Below are 17,301 nucleotides of genomic sequence, written 5' to 3'. Positions count from 1 at the left end.
TGGAAAGCAGGGAACATAGAAACTAAGCATGTTATGAAGATTAAATCAGGCCTACTTAAAGCTCCCTCTCACACACACACTTGAAAAGGGAATAATGTGTGCAAAACAAGTAACCATTAAGTATATTGACTTAACTATGTACAATCCAATCCATATACGATATCCATGTAATACAGACTTAACTTTTCACTCCCACAGAAAGGGCAAATACTAAGTCTCTTTCCTTTGTCTGGCCTGTGATATTGATCTTACTTCAAGTATGTTTGATGAGTCCATCATTCATGAACTCATCCCACTGTATTATGTTTGAAGGCTTAGACAACCCTGACAGCATTGATATATGAGGATCTGTGGCTGTGGTTTCCTCCTCGCCTGGATTCTATTCAATTTCCAGGTGCTCATTAGGTGGCCCTCCCTTGTGCACCATTAGCAACCTGAGGTCTGTAGCCCTGGCTGGCATTTAACCCACTTACTGAGACTCCTTACCTCATTAGGGTCTGTCCTGTTGATAGTCCTGGCACTTTTCTCTGGATTACCCAGCCCAGAGAGATAGTTTCCATAAGTATTTATGAAGTGAATGGAAGAACTGATAAAGCCAGGCCCCTCTGGCTTTGATGTAGATAAAGGTGAAAGTCACTAGCAGATAACTAAATCTTAGTGCCATATAAAAGTCAAGCCAGGGTGGGGACAGTTCCCAATATAGGCTCAGGAATTCTTGGACTTTGTGTCTGGTGCTTTTCACATGTGCCATTAAGTTTGCAATTTTCTGGATGTTTCTGATTCCAGCTAAAGGGAGGCAGTAAGGCCCAGAGCAAAGATAACAGACGGCCATCCATACAGTTGCAGTTCCTAGCAACCAGCTGTGCCCTCTTATTAGCCAGCTAGCTAAAATTTCAGTGTCTTTATTTCTTCAGTAGGCTAATAATAAAAATATCTTAAAGGGTCATTGGAAAAATAGCTACATATAAAAATGTACCCAATGCTTGGCATATTTTTGCTATTGTGGTGAGTCATTTAAATTTTGTAGGAATAAATGACTAAACTGTGTTGGTACTGTTGAGTTGCCCAGTTAGAGCCTTTCTCAATATGCCAGTGTGGTGGCTTTGAAAATAAAGCACAGAACAAAAATCTCCTTATGTGGGGAGCAACACTCATTGGTTACTCTGACGTTTTCTACTCTGGATCCACTGTTGCTCTGCATCAAGACCAAGCTTCCCTGAGCTACTCCTAGAGAGTTAAGGGGCACAATGGAGCTGCTAATGTAGGCTATTCCTGCAAGGGCATGGTGTGCCTTCAGTAGATGACTTAGGCTCAAGAATGCTCTGTATGCCCGGTGGGAAATTCTGTGAAATGGTGCTGTGGTCTAAGGTTCCCCTTTTCCAGACTCCCTTCTGCTCCCCTTGCAACATTTTGTGATACCTACAATTAGAGCATAGAGTTGATTCTTTCTCTGTCATGCATAAAATGAACTGTGTACACTGTAACCTGATCTTCATGTCACTGCATTTCCCTAGGGTTACAACGTGGTGCTTCTGATCACAGACTGTCAAGGATAAGCCATAACCTCCCTAGTCAGGGAAGACCACTAACAATAGGCTGTGATTCACTAGTCTGGAGCTCGAGTTACAAGGTTGTTCTTATTTAGGACAGTCTTTAATAGTTCTGTCTTTAATATGCTGTCATGATTTTCTTTAGCATTTGTGAACCAACAATTTCTCCTCCCATTAAAAAAAAAAAAGGAAGAAAATTAGCAACTCTCCAGTGTGTGTACGATGGCATCTTTGTGCTGATTTCTTTGTTCTCCTTCTTCATTCCATCAAGCTGTCACTTGATTATTGTCTTTGTGACAGACCAGGTCCAGGGAACAGTCACCATCCGGAATATCAGTGCCCTGTCTTCGGGTCTGTACCAGTGTGTGGCTTCTAATGCCATCGGGACGAGCACCTGTCTCCTGGATCTCCAGGTTATCTCACGTAAGTACATAGAATTAGCAGGCCGCCTCAAGGTGCAGATGTCTAAGGCCTTTGTTAAGTCATAAAATGCAGGGTTCATCATAATGGTTTGGAGAGTATGAAGAGTAAACAAATTCTTTTACTCATTGTTGAAAACGTTTTATAAAAATGTTACTACTTAGGGCTCCTTGATATGCTCATCCTAGTGACAAAGTGTCTTCTCAGGACCATCAGAGCCAAACTAATCTTCATGTCATGGTGCTGTGGACATGACATAAATCTGCAGTCATGGTAGAGCTCTCATAATACTCTTGTGTCCCCTACTCCCCCTGATCCCTTAGATCTTCTGGGTGTTCAGTTATAAACAAGCAGTGCAGAACCCTTCTTTTTGGTGGGGAAGTCTAGATTATACTTATTCTGGTTGGAGAAGGGAGTCATGTGACTGGGGTGAGGCCATAAAATATCTGAGATCCAAGGCTCTCTTGGGGCACTAAGGCTGGTTGGGTAGGCACTGTGGCCTGCCCTGCCCAAGCTGCTGCTCTTCTGGGGCCTTGGGAGGTTTCGGTGTTTTCCTCATTCAGTGATTGCCGGAAGCCTACTGGGAATGTTAAGGGTTAGGCAAGATCTGACTTCCTGTGGGATAGTTTTGTACATTTTAAATAGACTTATTTGTGTGACTACTGCTGCACGGCGTGTGCTGTTTCTTTCTCGTTTCCTTGAATCTACCTTACATATCTTTTGCAGCCCAGCCCCGAAGCGTTGGAGTAATAGCTGGAGCAGTCGGTACCGGTGTAGTTCTCGTCATCATTTGCATTGCACTGATTTCAGGAGCGTTCTTTTACTGGAGAAGCAAAAATAAAGAGGAGGAGGAGGAAGAGATTCCTAATGAAATCAGGTTAGTCGATCAGATGCCTCATCTAGCAGAGTCATGGGGATTTCTAGTTTAGAGTCAAGGTTTCTTTGCCAGTTTTATAACTCCTTTGATCAAGGTCATGGAAATGTCCAGATGCCCTTTTCTTGTTACGTATATCCCTTTTCCTCATGGTCATGCTCATTTTTTATTCACAAAGATCCTTTATGAACCTGAGTAGGATGAAGAGCTCCCCTGGGCCCCACATCTGCAGGGTAGGTAGTTGACTGTCACACCGGAAGAGTTAGCCCATAAAACCTGTGTTTTATGTCGGCCATTATAATAGATGGGAACATGCAGAAGTAAAGGGGATTACCTCACAAACATACCAGTTTCTCCTCCTACTTATGCGCTGCACTGTGGCTTGGTATGAAGGAGCACATTAATCATATTTCAACAATATAATAATATACACTAGGCATCCTACTTTACGTAAAAATACTTTTGGTTGATGCTTCTGGAGGGGCTATCTCTAGGGGTTGTCGACTGGTGGAGGCTTCCTGTCTGAATCACAAGGCAGTGCATAGTATCACACACAAAGAGATGGTGTGTATGTATCTGTTGGATCTTTCTTTTCTCACAAAGCAGCTGGGATTCAGTCATTGTGCCCTATCCTGATGTCCTTATCTAGTCCTAAACACCAGCCAGGACTCCTGCTTCTCAATGTCATAGTTAATTATATTTCACCCTCGAAAAACAAAACAAAACAAACCAAAACAAAACCCTCAATGGAGATGAATTTTCAACCCTTAATCTTAGTCCCTTAGTGGATATTACAAGGCATAAAAAATATAACAGGCAACTCATAAGAGAATACAAATGTTTTATGGGAAAAAATGTCAAGATGATCTTTAAAGAAAAATAGCTCATGGGATTTGAGAGTCTAGACTGTCTCAGACTTGACTACATCGTATCCTTGTTGATATGCTTTAATGACTTGTGACTTCTCGGCATACTCAACCTTTCTGAATTTGGTTCCCCTTCCTTCTCTGGCCTTCCTCTCTGCTGCCAGCTCTCCCTGTTCCATCCTTTAGCCCATCACCAACACACCACCATGGTTCTTCAAGTTCTACTAGTAATACAGTCCAGACACCATGATTGACTTTTTCAACTTCTTCACGTGCTTAACTTGCTTTCCTGGGTATAATTCAGTCAATTTCTTTGTGGGTTGTTATCTTTATAGCTAAAAGGTGTGTGTGTGTGTGTGTGTGTGTGTGTGTGTGTGTGTGTGTGTGTGTGTGTGTTTGTCTATATTTGTATATCACATGTATTTCAGTTATAACTTTATCTTTGTTTCATTTCAGAGAGGATGATCTTCCACCTAAATGCTCTTCTGCCAAAGCATTTCACACAGAGGTATCCTCCTCAGAAAATAACACGTTGACCTCTTCCAATACCTACAACAGTCGATACTGGAACAACAATCCCAAAACCCATAGAAACACAGAGTCCTTCAACCACTTCAGTGACTTACGCCAGTCTTTCTCTGGCAATGCCGTTATCCCATCCATCTATGCAAATGGGAACCATCTGGTCTCTGGCCCACATAAGACTCTGGTAGTGACAACCAACAGGGGGTCATCACCCCAGGTCATGCCCAGGAACAATGGTTCAGTAAGCAGGAAACCTTGGCCTCAGCACACACACTCCTATACCGTCAGCCAAGTGACCCTGGAGCGCATTGGGGCAGTACCGGTCATGGTGCCTGCCCAGAGTCGGGCAGGATCCCTGGTGTAGGATGTTTGGAGATGCCCTGTCCAGAAGAGAATAAATGGAATGCCTCCCGACAAGGGGGAGAGCAGGAGTGGGTGAGTGCTGGAAAGATAGACTTTTGTTATGATCACATTAGTAAAAAAGCACCAAGAGGGCGGTGCTATTGCCTGGCCACTGCAATGTGTGACGCACGCGGCCTGGAATATTCCGTCATGAAGACTCAAGAAGATTGTTTCCCCACCACAGTTGTCCTGGGATTCAGTTAAAAAATGCTGTGTCTCAAATGATGTGCCAAGCCAAGGAGATTTCTAAAAGCAGAATAGCACTTACGACCCAAACCGTGGTCCAGGTGGGCCTGTTCTTTAATTCTTGCCTAACTTAATAATTTTCAACAGACTTTAAGTGCCAGGTGGAATTTAAATAATGAAATTACTTTTTAAAATAGGTATCTTTACAAAACAAACAAACAAACAAACAAACAGAGCAAGCTTGTGGCCTGTTCTGCCTCTCCCACCTCCCTTTAATAGTGAGGGCTTAATGGTACTAGCAATGCATTCCTACTGGGCTGGCTCTTTATCATAGAGGCAAAACTTTGTACGGAACACAGTTTGGCTAGAAATGGGGAAAAATAAGGAAACGTCTTATGAACACCCTACATACTTATTTATTTACCTCTTCCTGAACCATGAACTTCCGTATCTGGGATTTTGCTATATTGACAGATTCTTGTCTGTGTTACTCTGGGATCTCTTACAGGTCCATGGCAATTACTGTTCATGATTTCCTGAAAAGAATATTTTTTTAAAAGAAAACTATTTTTTTTTTAAATACTTGAGAAACAGTGGACTAGGAAAGCATGAACTTAACACCTTGTCCAGTGATTGTACTCAGTGACTGGGCAGAAAGCCTTCACAGTTCAGGGGATTAAGTAGGCTGTCCAGAAAACAGATCAGAGGCAGGTAGGAGGGGCCTGTGCCTTGCAAGCAGGGCCCCAAAGAAGCAAGGTTGTTGTGTATGGCAACCCTACTGTCACATAGGTCACTTTTAATGAGGGCAGGGCCTGATGTCTTTTGTACTGAGGAGGATAATTCCCTCTTGTTTGACAAGTAGAGGTTAGTAGGTTGTTACAGAAAGGGCAGGAGTTGTTTTGATTTTGTTTCTTTCAAAAGAACTCTTTTTTTGCAAAAGAATAATAAGGGTTAGACAAATGGGAGGTCTTCCAGATCTTCCAGTATGCTCTTGGGGGTTTGCTCAGCATCTGAAAATGTGGGTGTGCAATTTTGTCGAAATGCATTGCATACCAGTGTAAAAAGACACTGCCCCCATTTTTTTTTTTTTTTTTTTTTTTTTTTTTTTTTGGCTAATTACTTGGCTTGGCTAGCCTTGCAGTTCACCAGATTCATTTACAGACTTTCTGTTCTAGATTGTGCTGTGTGTATGTGGCTGTACTTGTATGGTTGACTATCTTGCCTTAATCATACTTTAGGGCAACTCGTGATGGTGATTTCTTCCAAGATTTGTTTTTTAAGTTGTTTGTACTGAGCCCACAATTTTCAAAGAACCTTTTTTTTCTAACATTCCCTCTGTCCCTCTTCCAGCAGTCTTCTTGCCTTCCTTGCCTGTGGGCATGGTCTTCACAGGGAATGGCCTCCTGGCTTCAGTTATTGCAGGGAATGGAAACCAACAGTGATTGCCTATACTGTTTTTCCAAGAGGGCCACACTCAGAACTCCACTACTGTGACCATTTCAATGTTGATAAGAAGATGAATTTACCATAGTGTTACTTTTTTTTCATTTGATGGTTATTGACTTTGTAAAAATTTAAATAAATGAATGTCTATACTTTTTAAAGAAAAGTGAAAATACCATGCCACAGAAGAGATAATACTATCAGATGCTGTTTAGAAAGCATTTATCTTGCATTTCTTTATTCTTTCTAATTGCCTAAAATTCAATAAAAGTTTATTCATATAAAATGCGTTGTCATTAATTGTCATAGTAGTAATGGATCCATGACCTTTAATTTAATGCTCCCTTGGTGTAATAAGCATTCCTCTACTCTGTAAAATAATATCCGTAATTGTTTTCATGGACATGTGGCATTTCTAAAGTGACTTAACTTTTCTTGTATTAGACTTCTAAGTGAATTCTAGTTGTCACTCCAAGGACTGGGCATGCAATGACCATTTTTGAACATCTAGCTTTTTCCACATTATTCATCTGAAAGTTCCTGAAAACAGGTGTTAGAAGAAGTTAACCTCTAGTTCCCACCTGCCCAAGGACCAGGTAGCTTCCTGGGATTCTGGGGGTTGGAGAGCTTGGAAAATAGCAACAAAGCCTTGTGGGAAAGTGTAGTGGCCTGTGACTTTTGCCCATAATAACTCCATCAAACCGTGTCTCAAGGCCACTTACCTAGAAAATTTCCAGGTGATGGTCCTGACCAAAATTCTATCTTGGTCAGTATTTAATGTTTTTACTAAAAGCTTGCATAAATTGGGCCAAAATGGTGGGCCTGTTTTTTTCTGCTAAATTTCAGGATTAACACAGGACCTAGGCTGTTTTCACTACTGAATCCATCATCAGCTACCACAGTGAGATCTGTGAGCACTGCATACATAAATGACTGAGGATTTCTGAGCTAAATCAAATTAGGGGCATGATTGAATGTAATTTCTGATATATGTTAGAACACATTTTTCTAAAATATGAGACTTTGTTTTCCAATTTTTCTATTAAGATAACAATAGTGTATTTATAGGCAGATGTAAGAAACATAAAAACCACCAATCCCTTTAACTTAATTTCTCTGCCCAGAGACATTTTGAATAGCTATGATATATCACAAATGAATATTAATAAACTCATTAATTTTATTCAGAATTCAGATCCTGCATTTTCATTCAGTTGTGGTTATATATTAATGTACTTTTAATTTGTGAGGCAGGGTCTCACTGTATAGTCCAGGCTGGTCTTGAAGTTGTAGACTTTCTGTATCTGAGTGTCAAGTGTTGGGATTACAGGCATGCCCCATCATACCTGGCTTTAGTTATATACAACTTTGTCTGTGTACTGTAGATTCATTTGACCATCACAACAGCTGAGATATCATATTTCGTGTGCTACTCTTTCATAGTCATAATCATCTCCCTTTTTGCAGGCCCCTGGTACTTGGAAAACTACTGCCCTGCGCCCCATATCTGCCATTTTGTCATTTTGAGAATGGTGTATAAGTGGAATAAAGTATGCAACTTTTAAGAATTAGCTTTTTCTCAAGATCATTAACTTGAGAACCATCCATGTTGTTGGTTGTTGCATATATGAGAAAATTGTTTCATTTTTTTACTGAGTAGCATTCTATGATATGAATATACCCCAGCTCATTTAACCACTTATCCACTGAAAGATGGGGAAGAAATTTTGGTGGTTTCCACTTTTGTCTATCATGAATAAATCTGCAAATATTTATGTACAGGTTTTCATGTGAACCTATGTTTTAGAAAATGGCGAGTGCAATTTCTGGCTTGCGTGTGGTAAGCAAATGCTTGGTTTTGAAAAAAGAATGCATACATATTCTTCCAGAGTAACTAAACAGTTACACGTTTCTTCTAGCAAAATGGGTAATCCAGTTTCTCTGTATCTACTACACGTCTGGGCATTATGGACACTTTTAATGTTAGCCATGTTGGTAGGTATTTAGTGATATCTCACAGTGGTTCCGTGATTTTATTTTGCAAGCTTCAGTGGTTAATGATCCTGAAGGTGAATATATTTCCATGTGCTTGTCATCCCTATATCATCTCCAGAGAAATGTCTGTTCCTGTATTCTGCCTGTTTTGGGGGTGCTTTTTGTTGTCTTTACTATTGGCTCTGGGGAGTTCTCTGTGTATTGTTTAGGAAAGGTTTTTGTTGATATTTGCAGAGTTTCTCTGATCCGTAGGTTGCTTTTTAATTTCCTTCACGGAATCTGGCACAGAACAAATTTCAACTATAATAGGGTTCTACCGGGTGCAGTACTTATTCTTAAGGGCAGAGCCCATGCCCAGTAGTAGACAGTCAACACAAAACAAACTCAACAGCAGCTTTGGAGGATTTTTTTTTTTTTTTGCCATATGTTAAATCAGGGCATTTGTTTTCTACCTTATAAGTCCTTTATATTATGGCTTCCAGTTTTGGGTTTTTATGAGATTCCTCTGTATGTAAACTCGTGTGTGTCTGAATCTATATGCATTTTTTTACTTGCTTGGTTTTGTCATATTCCAATTTGTTTTTTTTTAAATCTTTTATTTTATTTTACCTTATTATTGTCCTTTAGAAGCCTGTTTGTTTTCTAATGAAAGACAGAAAAGGGGTGGATTCAGATGGGAGGAGAGGTGGGAAGGGACTGGGAGGAGTAGAGGGAGGGGAAATCTTAATCAGAATATATTGTATAAAAATCTATTTTCAGTAAAATAAAAATGTTGTTTTCCTCATTTTTTTATTGTCTCTGATTAGAGCAGGATCTGAAGTGATGTCCCTGTTCCATTCCTGACTTTGGTTACCGAATCTTCTACATTTCACTTTTTGTTTGTCTTACTAGGAATTTGTTGGGTTTTCTGACATTTTTTTTTCCAAAGGAATGGTGTTTTAATTAATTGGCCTGTCTTTGTTATTTATTCCCTTCAGATTATATCAAATTTATGTTGATCTCATTTTCATTATTGTTTTGGGAGTGAGGAAATACTTTATTGATGTGAAACTTTTGTTGTCGTCTAATGTATATATCTACAGCTATAATTCCCCCTCAGAACTGTTTTCACTGCACTCCACATATTTTGACATGTTGTATTTAGTTTCCATCCAGTTGTAGGTGTTTAAAAATTTTTTGTATGAAGCTTCCTCTTGGGCCAGATTGGTGCTTAGTTTGGTTCCCTACCTGTTTAGGTTGATGTAACTGTAATAAGAAAGCACACTGTACTTTTATTCTTTTAAATTTGTTGAAGTGTGTTTCATGGCTGTTCTGAGAGTAGGTCTGTGTTAGTCCGTGTTTTGTGAGCTCTTAAAGTATTTATTCTGTTGCTATCAGGCTGACTTTTCCTTGGGTGCTAAATACATCATCTTAGAGAGCTGTGTTAGATGATGTCATGTCTTTAACACTTTTCTATCTAGTAATTCAACTGCTGGAACTGGGGAGCTGAACCCCAATTCATAATTTTAGATTTGTTCTTTATGTTTTCAGTTTTTGATTTGTGTACCTTGAGAATGGTGTGTGTGTGTGTGTGTGTGTGTGTGTGTGTCTTTCTGGCAGATTGACTCTTTCATTATCATATAATGTTGCCATTTCTATTAATAAGTGCACTGAAGTCTATTTTATCTGATGCTAATTTACCAACTTTGACATTACTGAAGTTGGGTGATAATGTATTCTTCACCTTCTCATTCTCAGCATTTCCACACTACCATATTTTAAATGAGTTTCTTGTAGGCAGCATACTGTGTGACAACATTTCATGTCTACCCTGTTAGTATCTACTAATTGCTGCACTTTGAACACTGACATTTAAGGTAATTATTGACATTTGGACTCAGAATTGCTAGTTTTATTTTAAGTATCACCCAGATCCCCAGTTTCTCATAATTGTTTTCCCCTCCTTATTTTTTCCTTACACTTTTTAAAAAGTATTTTGTCTTGACTTATTTATAGTGCTTCCTGTATAATGCTTTGTATAATTTTCTTGCTTTAGATGTTAAATGTTACATGTAAAACATACCACAGTCTATACCAACATTTTGGCAATTTGATTATAGAAACTATTCTATTTATATCTAGTTATCTCCTTTTGGGTATAAGTTGTTGTATACTTCTGTTTTCAGTAATGAAAATATTTTTAAAGATTTATAAAACTCAGGAAAAGAGAAAAGTCATTGTACATACTCATGCTTTTGCTTTTTTTTTTTTAATTCCTTCCTTTCATGGTCCGAGACACTTTTAAAAATAATTTCATTTCTTGGAAAAACTCCCTTAGCTAGTCTTCAGGGTAGATCTTAAAGTATCAGCAAATTCTTATTAGTTTTTATTTGTCTAAAATGTCTTTGTCTCCTGTTCAATCCCCATTGGATGTTGTATTGACAACTGACACCTGAAAAAGTGTAGGAAGTATTCAGCCCTTGACTCTCAGGATCATTCTCGACTCATATGTATCTTCCTGGAACTCTGATGGAAGAGCACTGTGGTCATCCCTGTTGGGTCTTCCTGTCTGTGTAAGCTTTATTGCTCTGTCTTCTAGTTTATTTCTATTTGCTGTCCTGCCACTTCTCCAGTATTGAGATTCTCCAGCAAACTTTTCTTTCAGCTACTGTATATTTTTTTTAGTTTAATTTCTTTTTTAAAACAAATTTCTGGTAATACAGATTCAAGTGTCCTGAGATACAGTTTACAGGCTCGAAGTACACTCATCTTAACTGCACATGAGTTTTGGTATGCTTTTGAAATTGAATAAACACCACATTGTGTAATTTTAGATTTTTATTATTCTGAAGAGAAGCATACACTGATAGTCACCCTTATTTTACTTCATCTTTGGCCCCAGACAATCAGTAAATATAGTCTATTTTTATAGACATTTTTCTTCTGGAATTTCCTATAAGTGGTATATTGCACATAATTTGTGGGTTTTGTGTGTAGATAGCTTATTTTACTTGCAGTGATTTTTAGGTTCATCCATGGCATGACATGCATCATTCCTTCATTCCTATTTCTTTCCTAAGATTTTTTAATTTTTAAATTGTTTTTAAGAAAATTGATAATTGCCTCTTGAAGCCTTTTTTTAAAAAACTGTTTTTAAAGGTTTTTTTTTTTCAGATATTTCTAGCATTGAATTTATCTTAGTGTTGACATGTACTGTCTTTTCACATTTGAGCTATAATTTTCCTGGTTCTTAGGATGTTGTGTAATGAGTAAGTCACTATTTTCACTTAGACATTTTGAGTATTATGAAACTCTGTATTCTCTCAAATTATTTTTCAAATTTACTTTTATTTTAAAAAATATGTATGTGTGTGGGAATATGTGCAAGTGAGTTAAAGTACCCATGGAGTCCAGAAGAGGGCACCAGTTCCCCTGGAGTTAGAGTCACAGGCAGTTGTGAGCTACCCAAAGTGAATACTGAGAGCCAAACTCAGGTCCTCTGAAAGACTAATATGTCCTCTTGACTACTGAGCCATCTACCAGTTGCTCAAATTATTATTTTTATGACACACAATTACCCCTTCATAAGGTATGACATTAGAGTCAGGTGGGTATATATTTAGTTTTGCTCTGGGCCTCACTGGTAGTTCCCTGTCAAAAGTCATCTTTACACTGCCTTCTGTGAAGGAGTAGAGTGAAGGAGAGCTCCTCACCTTAGCTCCTGCATGCACCGTTTTGGTAGAAGTGCAGTACCAGGTTACACCATGTTGCCTCCTAGTGTGAAATCAGCTGTGCTGTGGTGACACCCAGAATACCACTTGTTGCTAAAGGGTTGGTCTGTAAACTCAGTTCCAAGCTTCTCTGCTGACATCAGAGAGACAGAGAGAAGGGGAAGAGGTGGAGTCTCACCCCATTTAGGCTTGTTGACATTAGGTGGGAATGGATGCTTATTGTAGGCTGAAATAAGGGGAAGAGAGAAGTGGTATATCAGCAATCCTGCATGGTACTACCTTTTCCTGCTACGTTGATCCTGAGTGAGAGCTCAGCTTCCCAGTGGGAGAATCCCAGGGTCCCAGTAAACCCACTTGCTTTCATTGTTAGGGCCTTTCTGTGATTGCTTGTTGTGTGGTGTCCAGAATTTTTGTTGTTGTTTGTTGATTTTTTTTTTCTCCTTAATTGTGAGAAGACTATCTTACAATGGAGTCCACCATGGAGCTACTCCATCTTTGCTGGAGCCAAAACTTCGAGATCATTGCTACAAAGTAAGCATCAGTTGCACAGGTCTGATAGGATTTTATCTGGAAGTTTTAAGATATGTACATTAAGTAAACATCTTACTCCTGGCTGGACTCACTCAGTTCCCTCCATAAATGGTGGCTTTCCACTTTGAGCTTCCAATTCTCTCAATGAAAACATCTTCACCTCCTTGGAACTGACTTCTCCCATAGTTGTTTCCCTCCCCCTTTTTCCTTGCCCTGCTTGCCTTCCCCTTTTCCTGTACCTCCCAGTCGTCATCACCACCTCAATGTTCCCGTGCTACAAGTCAAATCCACATAATGTGTCCTCTGTGAGTCCTGGCTTTTCCAGCAATGGAGAAGTGACTGCTGCCACTCATGGTCTCTAGCACGTGACACCTCTGAGGGAATTGCCACAGTTTCTATTACATCCCTGTCTTTTGGGTACATGATGGATTGCCTATTGAACTGTAGGTTGAGTTATTCTGCAAAGATTTTTTTGTCTCTTAACTCTTCTGAAAGAAACACCATGCTAGGAGACAAAACTGGAGAATTATCTGTAATCTTTGTCCCCAAGGAGTTCATATTACCAGGGGGGTGACAGACCTGCCAGCAAACAGTTACAGTAAGACAGTATACAGGCAGATGTTGGAGGAGATGAGGCAGGCTCCAGATCTTAGTTATGGCCACGACACTTAGCATATTGCTTAATTCAGAGAAAGTAGTTGAAGGATGTGCTAAATTTGCGAAAATGAAAATATATCATAAATGTCTTAACCTGTGTTAAAGATAGCAGTTGACAATGAGAAAAATTTCAAAGCAAGGCCACATCAGAATTGTTTACACAGGTGCCCAATGATGGTGCCAGTTCCCTTGATGGCCTTTGATGTAGCATTAGAGCATCAGTACTCTTTGGGAAAGCTGTAGGGATAACATACTGGATGCAATGGTTTGAAAGAATCCTATGTTAAACAATTGTGAAGTGTTTTACTTAAAAATAGTATATATCATTTTTTAAAAATGTGTGTTAGGTGGACTGGAGAGATGGCTCAGCAGTTAAGAAAAGCACTGACTGTTCTTCCAGAGGTCCTGAATTCAATTCCCAGCATCCACATGATGGCTCACAACCATCTATAATGGGATTTGATGCCCTCATCTGGCCTGCAGGAATACATGCAGGCAGAACACTGTATACAAAATAAATAAATAAATCTTGTAAAAAAAGTGTGTGTTAGGTACTAACTCATTTAATCTTTTCAGATTCCTACCTGAAAATGTCATCACTCAAGTTTTACAAAACTAAGGCGAACAGTGAAACAATTTGCATAAACTAGTAAGCTGCCAGATGGTTTTTTCCTACCAGACTGAAAAATCCCTAAATGGAAAGCTCTGGGATCCTCCTGGTTTTACCTTCTAATAGCACTCTTTTGGACACTGCCTTTAGCTTAGGTCACATAGTCCTCTGCTTCTCAGAAAAGTCAAGATGCAAAATGCAATGCAGAGCAAAGCGACCTGTAGCTTCTGTGTGTATTTGACTACAGCATTTCCTCATCTCCCTTTTCAAGGAGGTATTCCTGCTCTGGGCTAGGTAAAGGCAGGGCACAGCATCCTGACTTCATCAGAAGACCGTGGCACAGGAGATAATCATCAGGCAAAGTTAAAGTGCCAGTTGCACATTGAACCCTGGGTTTGCTTGGTATCAGTAACTGTGTCAGGTGGCAAGGCTAGGGCAGGTCATTTCCCTGTAGTAATGGCTCGTAAGTTCACATTTCTGTCCATTCATCAGTTGCTCCCCAAGTTCAAGAGATACTGTTTTTTGCATGGGAAGCTTAGGGAAAAAAATAACACTTGCATTTATTTATATTCTATTGGGTCCCAGCGGCCTGTTGCATTGGACAAGTTACAAAGTTCTCAAGAGCTAGCTCCCTAGCTATTATCAGAGCTTCAAGGCTTTCCAAGCAGAGTGGCCAGGCTGCACACTTCTTCACCACTTAATTCCACTTACAAATACAGGCAACAGTAGGTACCTTTGAGGCTGTGTGGACTAAGTAAAATAATGCATACAAAATGAAGAGCTTGGTGAATGGCCATGGAAAACACTGGGCATTCTTTATTGTTGGTAATCGCTGAGAAACTAAACTCCCGGGCAATAGCCAAATCATTTACGCCTATTCAGCATTCCAACCCTTCTGGCCAGAGGTACTGTTTGACTGCTATTGCATATAAAAGAGCACTCTGGGACTCTGTTAAGAAGGGAGAGGACTTGGTAATTATTATCTGTCTGCCCAAATAGTCCCTTGTTACCATTTTTTCCCTTCACATTTTATTCCAAAATAACACATTCATATTCTGATCACTACTAATTTAAATCACCAAGGAGAGTAGGAGGGTAGGAGAACATTGATATTTACATAGAACCCACTAGATGCCAGAAGGCATATCCATCACTGTGTGCAAAACATTTAATCCTTATGGCATCCAAATTCAATATTATGCTAACTGTACATATGAGGAAATAGGCTTAAGTTGGCTCAAGTCAAACTCACAAACTTTGTAGGTTATGAAGCCAGGGGTATGGCCCTCTGACATCAGAAGCAATCCCTCCTTTAAGAAAGCTAACATTAAAGGCATGGCACAGGCAGAACCCTGGTGTATTCTACTCATTCTTCGCCCACTTAAAAAAAAATTATTGAAGAAAATTTCCATCTCCAACTAGACCATTAGAGTGATTTTTTTCCACGCAGTCAAGCGTTTTGAGTCTGCCTTTTTAAGTTTCTACACATTAGGGAGCCTCACAGCCTTTTAATTCCTTCTCATCAGTGTCTCAGGGCATCTGCAATTTACATAAAACACTAAAGCCCCTCGCCATCTTTAGCTCTGCAGAGAGCTGTAGCCACAGAACTGTAGTCAGAAATAGATCCTCAGGAGGGCGAATTTGCAAGTTCACCTAGCCAGGGAGTTTTAAGGGGAAAAAGGTCTCTGAATGCATGTAGTAAGTGGGGAAGAGAATGCTCCCTGGAAGGAGGCTCTGCCTCACCCTGGACCCAAGCATCAACTCCAATTCCATCAATCCCCACTCCCAGATAGCAAGCTCTTCAGACTCTCTGAAGCTAGATAATGAGGGTATGATCTCTATTTCACAGGCTGTAAAATGGCCTAGTTTTGTATTTATCTCTAAAATTGTATTTTTTAACTCTTTTGGTCCTCTCTCTTTTAATCCTTCTACTTAGTAAGCTGGCAAAACCCACCATTACCAGCCACACCTGCAAGAGTCCCACTGTTGTGTTGAAAGCCAACCTTAAAGGAATAATGTAGCCCGGCTTCAGCAGTAACTAACCCGAAAATAAGGAGTAGCTTTCTATTAAATCTCTCAGGGAAATTTTTGAAAGCATGTAAACTTATAGATCATAAAATGCACCACATGCTAAATATTCTTTATTCGATATTATACATAAACCACACTAAAATGCCTTTCTGCAAGTAAAAGGCAACATTTTAGACAGAGGGAATTCTAGTTAAATTGCCATATCCCAAACCAAAATCATAAAGTAGATTTACTTTCTTATGTATTGCCCATAGGAACGCATGAACAATAGGAACTAATAGGAACAAAGGCAAGTCTTACTTGATTCTGAGACAGAGGGAGAGTTTTCCCTAGGACCTTGTGGTGGTTTGAATGAGAATGGCCCCCATAGTCTCAGGGAGTAGCACTATTAGGAGGTGTGGCCTTGTTGGAGTAGGTGTGGCTTTGTTGGAGGAAGTGTGTTCTCGAGGTGGGCAGCCAGGCCTAGTGGCTCACTCTCTTTACCCAGATGTAGACCTCTCAGCCACCTCTCCAGCACCATGTCTGTCTGTGTGATGCCATGCTTGCCACCAGGATGACAATGGATAGAACCTCTGAACTGTAAGCCAGCCCCAATTAAATGCTTTCCTTTATAAGAGTTTCTGTGGTCATGGTGTCTCTTCACTGCCATAGAAGTCCTAACTAACAGGCCTCAACATAACCAGATCTATAAGGTTTTGAAATGCCTTTCTCTGTCTTTGAAAATGATGAGACATTACTAAGTTCGATAATAGCTTTAGAAACTGAAAACATTTATTTTCTGAACTTTATGGTCATTTTTTAAAAATAGCAACTAATTAACTACAGGTGAGTTTTATTTAAAATAGGACTATCCACCTAAGCATTCTATTGTTCATTCATGGTCTGAATTCTGGTGTATGAGATCAGTTGAATTATACACATCGTAAGTATGAGGCATAGCTGTTTTGTAACACATAAGGCAGTGGCTGTTACTTAATTCACTTTCTTAACTATTAGATCTGCCTTTCCTCCCTTTTCTTTCTTTCTTTCTTTCTTTCTTTCTTTCTTTCTTTCTTTCTTTCTTTCTTTCTTTCTTTCTTCTCCTCCTCCTCCTCCTCCTCCTCCTCCTCCTCCTCCTTCTTCTTCTTCTTCTTCTTCTTCTTCTTCTTCTTCTTCCTCTCTCTCTTTCTTTTTTAAACTTATTGAGTCTTTGGGGGTTTCACATCATGTTCCCCAATTCTGTTCACCTTCTGGTCCCTCATATCTTCCCATCCCTGTTGTATCTCCCCAACAAAAGAAACCAAACAATTCGAGCAAGCAAGCAAACAACAATAACGGCAATAACAACAACAACAACAACAACAACAAACCAATAAACCATAACAGAACAAGCACCACACCAGAAACAGAAAAATCTCTGCTGCTTCTTCTCTCCATCACCTCTTTATCTGTCCTGATGGCATTGGAGGCTTTGGTGTGTTATAGAGTATACCTCTTTGTCCTATCAGCTTGACTGGCAACC

At 39.6% G+C, this 17,301-nt stretch overlaps 1 protein-coding gene across 5 annotated transcripts in view; it reads left to right on the top strand.

Annotated features, from left to right (window-relative positions):
- Igsf11 (immunoglobulin superfamily member 11) overlaps nt 1–6,552 on the top strand; it is a 190,912-nt gene extending 184,360 nt beyond the window's left edge. For 4 of the 5 annotated variants that reach the window (XM_059277751.1, XM_059277750.1, XM_059277753.1 and 1 more), the window contains 3 exons: nt 1,851–1,973; nt 2,697–2,847; nt 4,167–4,743. In XM_059277751.1, coding sequence (XP_059133734.1) covers nt 1,851–1,973; nt 2,697–2,847; nt 4,167–4,599 — 707 coding nt within the window. In that variant the 3' untranslated portion in view covers nt 4,600–4,743. Of the gene's footprint in view, nt 1–1,850; nt 1,974–2,696; nt 2,848–4,166; nt 4,925–6,173 lie in introns of those variants that run through there. The other variant, XM_059277749.1, reaches the window with a different exon arrangement.
- Nucleotides 6,553–17,301: the final 10,749 nt, after the last annotated feature.

The sequence above is a fragment of the Peromyscus eremicus genome, chromosome 12 (assembly GCF_949786415.1).
Source record: "Peromyscus eremicus chromosome 12, PerEre_H2_v1, whole genome shotgun sequence".
Taxonomy (NCBI): Eukaryota; Metazoa; Chordata; class Mammalia; order Rodentia; family Cricetidae; genus Peromyscus; species Peromyscus eremicus.
This window is presented reverse-complemented; position numbering and strand designations above follow the sequence as displayed.